Source organism: Durio zibethinus, chromosome 2 (genome assembly GCF_047325235.1).
Source record: "Durio zibethinus cultivar Kanyao isolate XHJ-2024 chromosome 2, ASM4732523v1, whole genome shotgun sequence".
NCBI lineage: Eukaryota > Viridiplantae > Streptophyta > Magnoliopsida > Malvales > Malvaceae > Durio > Durio zibethinus.
In genome coordinates this window covers 39,551,516-39,564,399 of record NC_143163.1, presented here as the reverse complement: position 1 = coordinate 39,564,399, position 12,884 = coordinate 39,551,516, and the positions used below count along the sequence as shown (strand labels likewise).

The 12,884-nt window shown below is 34.6% G+C and overlaps 1 protein-coding gene across 1 annotated transcript; it reads left to right on the top strand.

Moving 5' to 3' along the window:
• The first annotated feature begins 1,549 nt into the window (after positions 1-1,549).
• Positions 1,550-9,081, top strand: LOC111318406 (receptor-like protein 4). The gene is made up of 9 exons (XM_022921259.2): positions 1,550-1,776; positions 1,870-2,910; positions 3,694-3,844; positions 4,330-4,401; positions 4,632-4,700; positions 5,060-5,128; positions 5,897-5,974; positions 7,257-7,465; positions 8,516-9,081. The coding sequence occupies exons 1-9, from the start codon at positions 1,695-1,697 to the stop codon at positions 8,620-8,622; spliced, it is 1,878 nt and encodes a 625-aa protein (XP_022776994.1). The 5' UTR covers positions 1,550-1,694; the 3' UTR covers positions 8,623-9,081.
• The last annotated feature ends 3,803 nt before the right edge of the window (positions 9,082-12,884 follow it).

Genomic DNA, 12,884 nt, shown 5'->3' with positions numbered 1-12,884 from the left:
TAGAACGTGGCTATCATGTCTTTTTTTTTTTTTTTTTAATTCTATCCACTTAACTCATTTAAAAACATATTACCTATCTAAATCGTTCAATCTCCAAAAATTTGTTTAATATACATACCATAAACTAATGATCAGTTGACAAAAATGTAGTTATCATGTTAGGGGCTCTGTTAACTGATATTTGTATTTCAACTTCCTTTTTTAAAACTTTTGTTGGTAGATCATAACATCGTGCATATTTCTGGAGTAATGCTATTTTGTATTGTTAAACTATTTTTAAATAAATAATATGAAAATTTTATAAGCATGTGTCTAATAATTGTCGAATACTCGTACAATCAGACATTTAAACATTCTCTATTATTTTATAGCTGTGAATATAGGGGGGGGATTGATTTTTAGGTGGGAAGCAGAGGCACAAAATTTTGTAAGCTTCATATTTTAGTTTGTTGTCTCATTAATTCGCCGTTATTGTTGTGGTTGAGGGAGTTAGTGCTTTAAACACAACACGTGACAATTATCAAACACTTGGCTTCTATTGGGCATGTGAATTTTGGTGGTCCTTTTTGTTCTCATGAATAAGAATGAAAAAATAACTATAAACACAACTGCAAACCCTTGCCTTAAAAAAACAATAACATGTCCAAACAAAAAAATTTTGTGGCTGTATGAGAGGACCAGATCAAAGCAGAGTAGAGCAGTGCCGTGTTGGACCGTTGGTTGCATGGATGGCACGTCTGGGCTAATGCTTTCCCAACTTCAACCATCTGTTGTCGTTAAATATTGAAATGTCTCTACTTTCCCATAATTAATTAATCTTTCATACTTCATTAGTAATATTTTTGACATTTGATATCCAGCAACAATGGACAGATCATCATTAACTAGTTATTCTTTATGTTGTTATACAATATGTATTTTTAAATTATTTAAAACTTACTATTAAGTTAGTTTAATTGATAAAATCTTTTATTTTGAGAGTATTTATCTTAATACTATCCAACAAAAAAGTAATTCTCAACATAATTCATTTAAAAAAATTAGACCATCCATCTATCTATCATCCTTTTTTTTTTATGAAAAGTAATAAAAACTTAGAAGAATATAATTCTCTAATTAAAAGAAATTTCATATAATATTATAATTATATTATAATTATAAATATTATTTAATTATAATCTTGAAATTTGAAGGACACTTTACCTCGAAATTTGATATTCAAAATCTTATGAAGAAATTGGATTTTTTTTTTATCAAGAGTAGTATCCTTTGAATGGCTTTAAAAAAGTGTATTCGTCAATGGTTTACCATTTTTAACAAAAAAAAAAAATCTAAATCTGTTTTTCTTTTTTTTCTTTTTTTTTTTTTACATTAGAAACTTTAGAAAAGTGAATTAATTAATAATGCACTATAAAAAAGTGATTAGAGTGGGCCGTATAAAAGGTCTTTGATTTAACTTACCAGCTTCAAATCACATCAAATCATATCAACAGTTTGCACCTAATCTGAGCTTGATTTTAGTAAGTACTCCACCGGCTGCAGCTTACTTAACTAACTCCTCACTCACTCAACGCCAATCGCACCGCTAATCTCGCCCCATTCCTCTCCTCCCTTTCAAGTCCCTACCTTTTCCTCCTAAAAAGTTTAAGTGTCCGAACACCCAATCCCTCGCTAATAATCCCATTCTTCTCACCATGTCCTTCCTTTTCCTTTTCCTCTTCCTGCTTTCCTTCCCTTTCCTCCTCCCTCCTGCCTTCCCTCTCCCCTACCCTTACAGTAAGCAGTCATCAGCCCTTTTTGTTCAACATTTTACGTTCTATCCTCCCTAACCGTAATTGCATTGTTTTGTTTTTTTTTTTTTTTTTGCAGACACTAGCTACCACATTGACTGCGGCTACCTCACTCCTTCTACTGACTCCTATAACGTCTCCTGGTCGCCGGATCAATTCTTCACTGGCGGCTCCTCCGCCGTGGTCTCGGAGCCGCTCCACTTCCATCTCCAACAGGAAAAGACTCTCCGGTACTTCCCGCTCTCCTCTGGCAAAAAGAATTGCTACAACGTCCCTCTCCCTGCTGGCCGTTACTACATCCGCACTTTCACCGTTTACGACAACTATGATGGTAAATCGCATTCCCCTTCCTTTGACGCTTCCGTCGAGGGCACTCTCGTCTTTTCCTGGCGCTCTCCTTGGCCCGAAAATCTCGCTCGCGATGGCGCTTACTCCGATCTCTTCGCTTTCGTCAAAGACGGTCAACTCGATTTCTGTTTTTACAGCATTGCCACCGACCCTCCTGTCATCGGCTCTCTCGAAGTCGTCCAGATCGATCCTTTGTCCTACAACTCCGCCGGAACCGGCGACAGCTACATTCTAGTCAACTACGGGAGACTCTCTCCCGGGTCATCACAATGGGGACCCGGTTTCACCACCGACCAGGACCTCTTCGGCCGCTCCTGGCAATCCGATTCTGGTTACCGAACCGCGAAATCCAAATCCGCTAGAGTTATGACTACTAACGAAAAAATAACGGGTACCGAGCAAGCACCGAATTACTTCCCGATGAAATTGTACCAATCGGCGGTGACAATTGACGGCGGTTTGGAATACGAATTAGCAGTGGATGCGAAGCTTGATTACATGGTGTGGTTTCATTTTGCGGAGTTTGATTCGACGGTTAAAAAGGCAGGGGAGAGGGTGTTCGATGTGCTGGTGAACGAGAAGAATGTTAGTAGAGTGGATATATTCAAGCAAGTGGGGAGCTTCGCAGCCTATAGTTTAAATTATACAGAGAAGAATTTGAGCAGTTCTGTGTTGAATGTGAAGTTGTTGCCTGTGGTAGGGGCTCCTTTGATCTGTGGACTTGAAAATTACGCCATGGTTCCAGCTGATTTGTCCACGGTTCCTGAGCAAGGTAAAAATGCCAAATTTATTATTTCTTTTGTTGATAATTATATGCATGTTGAGTTGAAAGTTACGTATGTGAGTTTGGTTGGTCCTTCAAGTGATTGGCTTCTTCAATCGGAAAGTTAGACTTTTTGGGTAGTTTTAGAAGGAACAATATGACAGTTCTCTACTTTTAATAATAACTATTACTATTTTCAAGTTGGCGTGGAGAGAAACGGGAGTTCTCTGATTGAAAACTGAAAGGTTTGATGTTTTTAAGTAAATGTTACATAATTGCTCTTAGGTTAAGTATGAAAGATTGCTCTTAGGTTAGTTTTTTATAGTTTAGCATTAATTTAAGCAAATTAGAAACGAAGTGTAGCACAGTCATTTTTTTATTTTGACTTTTGAGGCTGTGTTTGGTTGATGGAAATTTCAAAATTTCCAGAGAAATGTTATAATCACTCACTATTAATGGTCTTCCTATCACAGCCATTCACCAAGTGGATTTGATAGCTGATAGGTGGCTGTGATAAATGTAAGTTTGGCAAGATGGTGAATATGCTTGTCATTGTTCTAATTTCCTTAGAAACTGGAAGACTCTTCAATGGGCCTTAATGTTTAACATAGGTGTTAAGGGTCAGGACTTCGAAGAATAATGAACTGATTCTTGGAAGAAATATTGGTTTTCTTGGTTTAGAAAATGAGTAGGCAGAAAAAGTTGAGAAATTTGTAAATAATGTTTTTGCTAAAGAAACTGGTTAGGGTTTTTTTTCCATGACATTCATGTATGTGGCAATCTGTCTTGTAGTGATTGCAATGAGAGCATTGAAAGATTCGCTCCGTGTTCCTGACCGGATGGGATGGAATGGTGACCCTTGTGCTCCTACTGATTGGGATGCTTGGGAAGGAGTTACATGCCATGCTAACAAGAATGGAACAGGCCTTGTTATAACTCAAATGTAAGTGCTGTCTTTGTTCCTATTCTACAAATCACAACTCTCATACTCCAATGAAATAAAAATAAAAAGAAATAAACCTTTAAAGTAAAATGTAGATAACAATAAGAGCTTAGAGAGATGGAGTAATTTCTTAGTGAGAGGAAGTATTGTGTGAAGGTGGAGAGACAAAATGAGAGATAGTGGTAAAAGAGGATGAAGGTAATGTTTGAGAGACAAAGAATAACTTAGTAGAGAGGGACAAGCACAAGATCAGAAGATTCTAGATTAGATACACAAAGGTGTCTTTACACATGTTTTTCGTTTTTTTTTTTTTTTTTTTTTTAATTTGCTTTTGAATTGAAAAAAGAAATCTGCACTTCATTTGGGTCAACATGTCCAATTACTAATTTATTTTAGTTAGACAGAGCCATTATACCTGTACAAGAGTCAAAATTTTGTATTTTTTATGCTTATATCTATATATATTGCGTATGCATATATTGCAGAGATCTTGGAAGTCAAGGCTTGAAGGGGTATATCGGTGACAAGATTAGTCTTTTGTCAAACTTGGTAAACCTGTAAGTATCTGCCGCCAACCTTTTATGTCCTGAACTCAGCATCATCAAACAAATGCATGGTGAATATTATATAGCAAAAATACAGGGAGTAAATGGTTTATTAAGCATGATTTCCTTTCTAAATTATCCCACTTGGAGCGTTTAACTCATAGCTTGTAGTCCTTTATTGTTGCTTCCTTTAAAATTACATGTCTTGTTAGTGTAAGTTCTATATCTTTTTAACCGTTCAGGAACTTAAGTGCTAATTCTTTGGAGGGCACTCTACCAATTGGGCTTGGTCAAATATCCCTTGCTCGACTGTAAGTTCTAATTATTTTATTAATATAAAGTGCACTGTAGACATTTATAACAGTCTTTCTTTTTTTTTTTTCCTAGCGCTTTTTCTCTCTTTTGTTAGATTTTTTTCTTAAATAGCAAAAATATTGTTGAATCAGGTTTATCTATATGCATTTTCATTGTTCATATTCTCTAAATCTTTATGGAGTAGTTTAAGATTGATATTTTTGCATTAACATTTCCTTCTCCATTTCCTACTTTTTTTTTTTTCCTTGATAGTTTCATTAAGTCATGGGCTTGCAAGGTGGTGGCTCAATCATTAGATGCGTGAATCAACATTTTTCATGAATTTAATGTATTGGTTTTGAATTGTATTTTTCAGGGATTTGTCAAACAACCAATTCTCAGGTTCCATACCAGAAAGTTTAACATCTTCAAGTCTGCAGCTTGTGTACGTGTTGTTCCCGTACTTTTCCTAGAATTTAACACAAATTTGCACTTTTTGATACATCATTGTTCTGCACATGCTTCTTATAATCCCTTTATTTATACAAATTGAACATTTTAATAATTGCAATTATCGCAATATGTTTTTGATAAATATTATGACATGGTAAGCCTTTTCCAACTATATGGGGCAAGCTATAGAATATATTGCCTCAGTGTTCTCTATGGACAGCTATATCTTAAGCAAGCAAAGTAAAAATAAGGTCCATTTTTATTCCATTCCATGTCAGTTTTGGTCTTCCTCTCCCCGTAGATATCCTCCATTAAATCACAAATTATCATTGGGGCATAGGAAGACTCCGACTTAGATAGGCAAACCACTGTAAACATGTTTCTCAAATTTTGTTCACGATGGGTGCCATGCCCTTCCTTTTCCCTTGTATGCTCATTCCCATTCTTTTATCTCCTTGCGCATACACATCCAACAATTTTTTTTTTTTCATAAGTTGATGTTTTAACCAACATGCAGTCTGTTATGGATCATATTGCATGAGTAGGATTTTGGGGACCTTATGACTGACCTTTCTATACATTCCCATCCTTTTGGGAAATTATGGAAAGATACCAAAATTGCTCCTTTGTGTAATCTATTTTAAGTCTCTCTCTCTCTCTCACACACACACACACACTGTGTATACCTCTATGTGTCCATATATTTTCTATGGCATGGTCCTTTGCTTTTAACATTACAATTTGCTTGTGAATTTGTCAGGAGACTTGATAATAACTTATTGGAAGGGCGAGTACCAGAAGAACTTTATTCTGTTGGTGTGCATGGCGGAACCATTTAGTATGTTATATTTCTGAATTTGATCTTTATTATGTTTTTATTTTGAGTAAACTTTCATAGCTGTAAAATTAATTTCCCTGCATGTTTTGCCTTTGTCTGATTTACATGCATGCATATAGATGTCAATTGTTTGCATTTGCCAACTTTTTCCCCTTTATCTAACTTTTCATCACTCTGTTCAACTAGTTTTGTGCCTTAGAGGAGATATGTATCTTCCTTGGCTTCATTTATTCTTTTCATATGTTGTTGGAAAATTAATTTCTCTCTTTTGCCCTTGATCTTAACTGTTGAATCTCATGACAACCTTTCTTATTCCCTTGTGTTAAAAACTGATCCCAGTTGTTTTATTCCTACTTTTTGATAAGCTTGAAACAAAATTTTTGGACCCTGATATGATAACTTAACTCCCTACCCCAAAAATATGTGGATCATGGTAATTGTGTTTAGCTTGCTTGCAAAGAGCTGCCTTGTCTTAAGAAGGTATTCTCTCACTATATGGCATAGAAAGACCGGATTTCTTTCTGGTTTCCACCACTCTTTCACTGAAGTTTGTAGTTTTCTCTTATTTCATCTTTGAAGTAATTTCACATTCTATTGGTTTCTCATAGCAAATGCCCCAAATATATGTTGCAGTTCCAAGATTACATTATTTTCCTTTTAGAATTAGCTATGCTCATGAATATTCACATTGCAAAATACAACATTTGAAAATTGTTGAAATCGTTGTAGTCTTATATGAAGATTGCAAAGTGACACATTACTGTAAGCGTAGCCTGTAGGGTATAGATACCAAGTTGACAAATATACATCAGTACAGAATCTCCTTCGATGCTGTCAGAAAGTTAATTTCTTCACAGTAACTAAAAGGTCTTATTGAAAGTTTAGAAGCTTGATTAGAATCATAAATTGCTTGGGTTGAGTAAAAAATTCTCAAACTTGGCTCGACTTGGTACTCAAGCTTGAGTTTGTCTTTGATAATGAACAAGTCGAGTTGTAGTATTCATAGTTGACTTGACCTATTTAGACCCCTAACCTGGAGTTACATTTGATGGCATGACAGAGCCATACAGTTGATTAATTTAGGCTCCATTTGGTTGATGTTTTTCTCATTTGCCTTTTGTTTTCCATTCATTGTTTGCAAAAATAAAAAGGCAAAATGCAAATAGCAAAAGCATCTATTTTTACTTGCCAAATGCATGTCTAAGGTTGCTAGCTCCAATTTCATAAATAGCTATATTTTTATACAATTTTCTTATTCAATTAACTGTTTTATTTTCTCCAGTCTCTCTGGTAACAAAGGCTTGTGTGGAGTACCTCCTTTACCGGATTGTCCTCTGTTTTGGGAGAATGGCCACTTATCCAATGGTGCTAAAATTGCAATAGGCATATCATGCTTTGTTTTTGTTTTGGTGCTGCTATTGGTGATCTACATATTCTGTATCAGGCGGGGTAAAAATGATTATGATTTTGGTCTACCTTCAGACTTAATGTGTAAGTACTCAGAAATCAGAAGTTCAATTGTATTCATTGTCTCTGCTTGATTTGTAGATCAACATTAAGAGATATTATATATTTATGCTTGTCATCACATGACCTGTCCTTGCATATATTTCAACTATCACTCAAAGGGGCGAAAATAAGTACTGATAGGCTATTAGAGCACTCATGGAGACTCCAAAAATTCGAAGCTAACAAATTAGTTGTAACTACTAAACTTTAGGACCAATACTGCACTTGGTTCCAGTTTTGGGAGCTAAAGTTCTTATCAAGTGAATAAAAATGTAAGTTTAAATTCTTCCAATCTTAAAGCTAAATTTATTAGATCCATGATTGGAATCTTGAATGATATCCCAATCAAGGGCTAATCGAGGGACTCAAATTTAGATGAGTCTGATTGACTTGGAAATGGAGGTTCAATTAGCAGAACCAGGAGTATTTAGACATGATATGTTAGTTTATTGCAGGGAATAGGGCCTACATCTGTTAAGTGACAGTGAGAAGTGATTATTACTTTTCACAAGATGCTGATTTCCTCTAATGTTTGTTATAGACTAGTCTCCGCTGATGCAATTGTCAATGGGCATCTTCCCCCTTACTAATTCCCTACATTTTTGCAAAACTTAAAATTTATTACACAATAGGGGTGGTACAGCCTTCCAGTGTTCCATGTTCTCTACAAGAGGGCATGAACACTACTGCCACATATTCCTATAATGTAAATTCATATTCATTTTGCACCAAAATTGCATTTGACATCTTGTTTTTCTGTGAAGCTTTTTTTGTTTAATCTACCCCTTTTTCCGGAGTATTCATTGATTTTATTGTTATTTTTATTGTGTTTGAAACCACAAATCTGTTTTGCAGTTTTATAAGTTAATTTAAAATTATTCAAACTATTCTATATTCAATTAACATTCAAATGTGACTTTAGTTCTATGTTAGACTTTTTGTTTTAACAGCTAATTGGGTAGTTGCATTTTGCTTTTACTCTTCTGCTGTCATTTTGATTTTCACTTTGTGTGATAAACTTTTTACCGGCAGTTGCTGCAAAGAGGAACAGGTATCAAAGACAGAAGTCCTTGATGCTTCTTGAAATGGAGAGTCAGCACGCCAAGGGATTGCCATCACTTCCTCTCAATCCTCATTAGTGGCCTTCTTGAAAGGGAGAGTACTGATTTTGATATATGGTTGTCCACTCAGCAAGAGGGCATAGAGGGGACCATGGATGCAATTATAGAGAATACCATAGAAGATGTGAATTGCTGTACTTCATAAAAAGAGTTTGTGAATTTGGCTTCATTCAGCAATTTGAACCAAATGGGTCGTCGTAGAAAGTCGCATTCTCAGGTAAAATCCAATGTCTCTCGTTCTATGTTTTCTCACTGATTAACAAAGGGATAAGGTCACTGATGTATCATAACCCAATTTGTGACATTTGGTGAGCATAGATCATAAATCCACAATTCAGTTATGTAAATGACACCGCTAATGTGTACCAAGAGGTCCCAGGTTTGTTACCATTGCTAGATCAAGTTTTAGCTGATTCTTATCACAATACTATACAATACGGCGACTCTTTAATATGATTTTCTATCTTCTTATAGTAAGCTTTGCCTGTTCTTTGTTATTAAATTAGTTGATTCAGTAACTCTCTGTAGCTTGCGATTCGTGCATAAACTTATGTTGTGTCTATTGAATTAGTAGCTATTCAATTATTTGCGAGTTGCGACCAAGATATTATGGGTTATATTCTCATTATACATCTAATTCCAATAGTCTACACATGAATTTTGGCAATCCGAGGCGTGCGAGTGGAGTGGAATCGAACCTGCCTGTTGTTTAGCCAAAAAAAATTAGTTGGATAGACGTTTAATTACTGGTTTTTTAAGGATAAAACGAAATGGGCACCCTTCTGCCAACTAATCTGCACTAAATGGGGAAGGAGCGGAATAAACACATGTTTTAGTAGTAAGCAATAATTGAGAAACAATCAAACTCGAAAGGGTTGCAATTTGCAAGAAGCAATCAGAGAAGGCTGCTAGGTTTTTCAGGTCCAAGATTTCAAATTTCAAGAAATCCAATGGCGCCAGTAATATTTTATCAACTTCAATAATCAAAATGGGTAGGTATCCAGGGAAGGGTAACAGTCAAGAGTTCCACATTTGATTAAACGAAAAAATGTCAAAAAAAAAACTAAAGCAAGCAAGGGCTTTGACTTCCTTTTTTTTTTTAATTATTTCTATTATTATTACTGCTGAAAAATTATGGGAGAAATGGATGGAGTTGCAGGATCCTTAGGTGCAGTTCTGCCGCTTTGTTATATTGCTTATCTACCATGATCCTGATCAACAAGTCTTTCGAACTGGATTGGATGGCCCTAATTGTTACACCATCACCATGTGTTATAATCTCATTAGTCTGCTTTTCTAAAATTAATATACATATATAGTCTAAAATCAATTGAAATTTGATAAACTAATTAAGGGTGTATTCTAGATGGCATATATTGAAAGATCAAAGAAAAATAATGTAAATTAGGTCTCTGGTTAACCCTAGTGTCATTTAATAAGTTTGGTATCAAAGTTGAAAGCTGTCGATTTTACATGAATAATACTAATACTAGTTGATTGTCAATTAATTCATATCGTATAGAACTGTGGCTTTAATTAACTTATGGAATTCTTAAAAGGTGACATTTAATAAAAACAATTTAACGGGTTAGACTGATGAAAAACTTGGGAGAGGAAGTTGAAGTTTGGAGTTGGCAAACCTAATAAATTAAGCCATCAATTTGGGGTTGGGGGGTCGCATTAAAACCCTGAATTCAGGTATTGACTTTGATCACCATGCAAACCATTAATCCCAAGTTGATTACTGTTTAATGCAAACTCTGATCTTTTGCTTTAAATTTAATGTTTGGTTGATAAAACATTTAGAAATAACACAAGTAGGACTTTCTCAAACAAGCATTTATACATTAGAATTATTATTTTTCTTTTTCGTCTTATTTTGCAGTCAAATTTCACCTTGCCAACTGCAAGCTTTGAATATGCAATTTTACCTTTTGAAATAAACAAAGAAAAAAAATTCAGAAATCCGTACAACATGTTGCTTTATTTAATACAAAGAAAATGAAGTCTACATGCGCAAATTTCCTGCAGATTTCAAATGATTTTTTCAACTTTAATTTACATGGGAGAAACAAGGCCACGCAGTCTGTCTGAAAGGAATTTTTTCCTCTTTTTTTTTTCACCATTTTTTATGTGTTATTGTTTGTTGGTTTCTGCATAGAAAATGGGACCCAACAGATGTTAGATGGAACATGTTTTTCCAATCTAATTTTCAACCATTTTGGAGTCATTTGACATTAATACAGGTTTTAGACTACTGACTTTTCTTTTGAATTAATAACAATAAATTTGAGATTAAGAAAAAAAAAAAAAAGTAGAAATTAGGTTAATACTTTCTTTGCAGAAACAAGTGGCTCACCCTATTGAATGCAACGCTCGACACTTTCTTTCTTTTTCCTTTTTTTGACTTTTTTTTTATAGCATCTAATTAATAGTATATAGCAAAACTTTATTTTCTATGGAAAAAATTACAATATTATGTGTATATATATATATATGTACATATAATGTAATACTAAAGATACTCATCAAACATTAAAAAATACAAGTATTCTTATAATTGTATGTTAGTATAATTTGATAAGTTAAGAAATATAACCATTAAAATATGGGATATCTTCTTGTCATCTCACTTGTTAATTTTTTTTCGGCATATTTTATTTATTGACATCTACCTTTGATTTAATTTTTATCTAATTTTTTTGATCTCTTAATCTCCACATAACCCATGTTTAATTTCTTGTTAAATCTATCTCTGTTGATCTATACTCCTATTCAATGTTATTTGGCAATTTGTTGACTTGGTTGACGTCGATATTTGCACAAGTCTTCTAATGCAAAAATAAATAAAAAGAAAAATTCTTCCATATTTTACTAAATTAAAAACAAAAATTGGCAAGTAGTGTCGCAAAGAGAGAATGACGATTGGCTAAGAAAGATGAGACCTTATCTGCAACAGAAGAAAACAAAAGCAGGGTTTCCAATACCCTTTGCCAGCCAGCCACAACTCCCATTCCAACTGGCCTAAATTTTATTTGACCTCGTGACGTTGAGTTTATGCGTGCCATGTCGGCAACATAATTTCATTTCATCTCTTAACTAGCCTGGCCAAGCCAATGCAAGGTTGCTTGAAATTTTCCTCGTAACGTTTTCAAGACGCTTTAATTTTAATTGCCATTTATCTTAATTTCCATTTATGTCTTAATTAATCAATTTTATTTTTGCATCAGAGGTATTGGATTTTTTTGTTTATATATTTGCATCCGATTTCAAACATAAACCAACACTTTTTATATATAAAAGAAAGATATTTGCTATCAACAACAAGAAGGATTCGATTGTTTTCTCTTTTAAAAAAAAACTAATATGTGATAAATTTTTGGATGAGTTAATGATCATTAGAAAATTAAATGGTTCGTGTAGAAGAAGAAACTTGGGACAGCTACTTTTGTTGTTCCTTGACCCATTATTTGGGAGATGAAAAGGCATTTATTTTTTGGTCAATATGAATGAGACCCCAACTGATCTACTTTATGAGAAATTGAGATGCCAACGGCAAAGTCATCAGGCTCTAGAAGCTAGTTAAATGAAACATCTCCTTTTCTTTGGTGTAAATTCTAAAACATTCAATTATAATGTTTCTTCACTCACTGTAATTTCTAGAAACACTGTGCTCAGTAGAATATTTTGGGTCTACTTTTTCCTGCGGCTGCTGTGCATCATCCGCATCTAATTCCATTTTGGGGGTGAAATGTGAACCCAAAACAGACGCAAAAAAGGCCAGACAAAGACAAAAACAACTGTTCCTTATCCCCTCAGTTCTTACCTTTCTTGTTCAGGTCTATCTGACAACCTCTAAGCCAATGAGATGACTTCTGTGGCATATGCTATACGGGGGGATGGTGGGGTTCCCTCTCCTCTATCTTCCACACCGATGCCTCTCATTCCTTCTTAGTCAACAAAAGCAACTCCCATTTGTATGAAACAGTAACCCCTATTGCCTAGTATCCCTACTTTACACCCTACTTGCCTCCACTGTACCCGTTAATTTATTACCAGGTAGTTTCCTTTTTCTTACAATAATAGTCAGAAGTAACAACTATGTTGGCTTGCCTGTCTCTTTGATTTTCTTCAACTAGTGTTGGAAACCTCCATGCAAAGTTAGGCAACATTTGGTTTCGGTCCCATCACCCCAATTAGCTTCATTTGTCATTAACCTGCAGCCTCATTTAATTATTATATTTGAATCCAAGTAAAGTTTGTGGCTAAGCTCTAGAGAT

Excerpts from the sequence above, each read along its gene's own strand:
- LOC111318406 (XM_022921259.2), top strand. The coding sequence starts at position 1,695 with ATGTCCTTCCTTTTCCTTTTCCTCTTCCTGCTTTCCTTCCCTTTCCTC. Across the intron at positions 1,777-1,869 it reads CCCTCTCCCCTACCCTTACA|ACACTAGCTACCACATTGAC; the intron begins GTAAGCAGTCAT and ends TTTTTTTTGCAG. Across the intron at positions 7,466-8,515 it reads TCTACCTTCAGACTTAATGT|TTGCTGCAAAGAGGAACAGG; the intron begins GTAAGTACTCAG and ends TTTTACCGGCAG.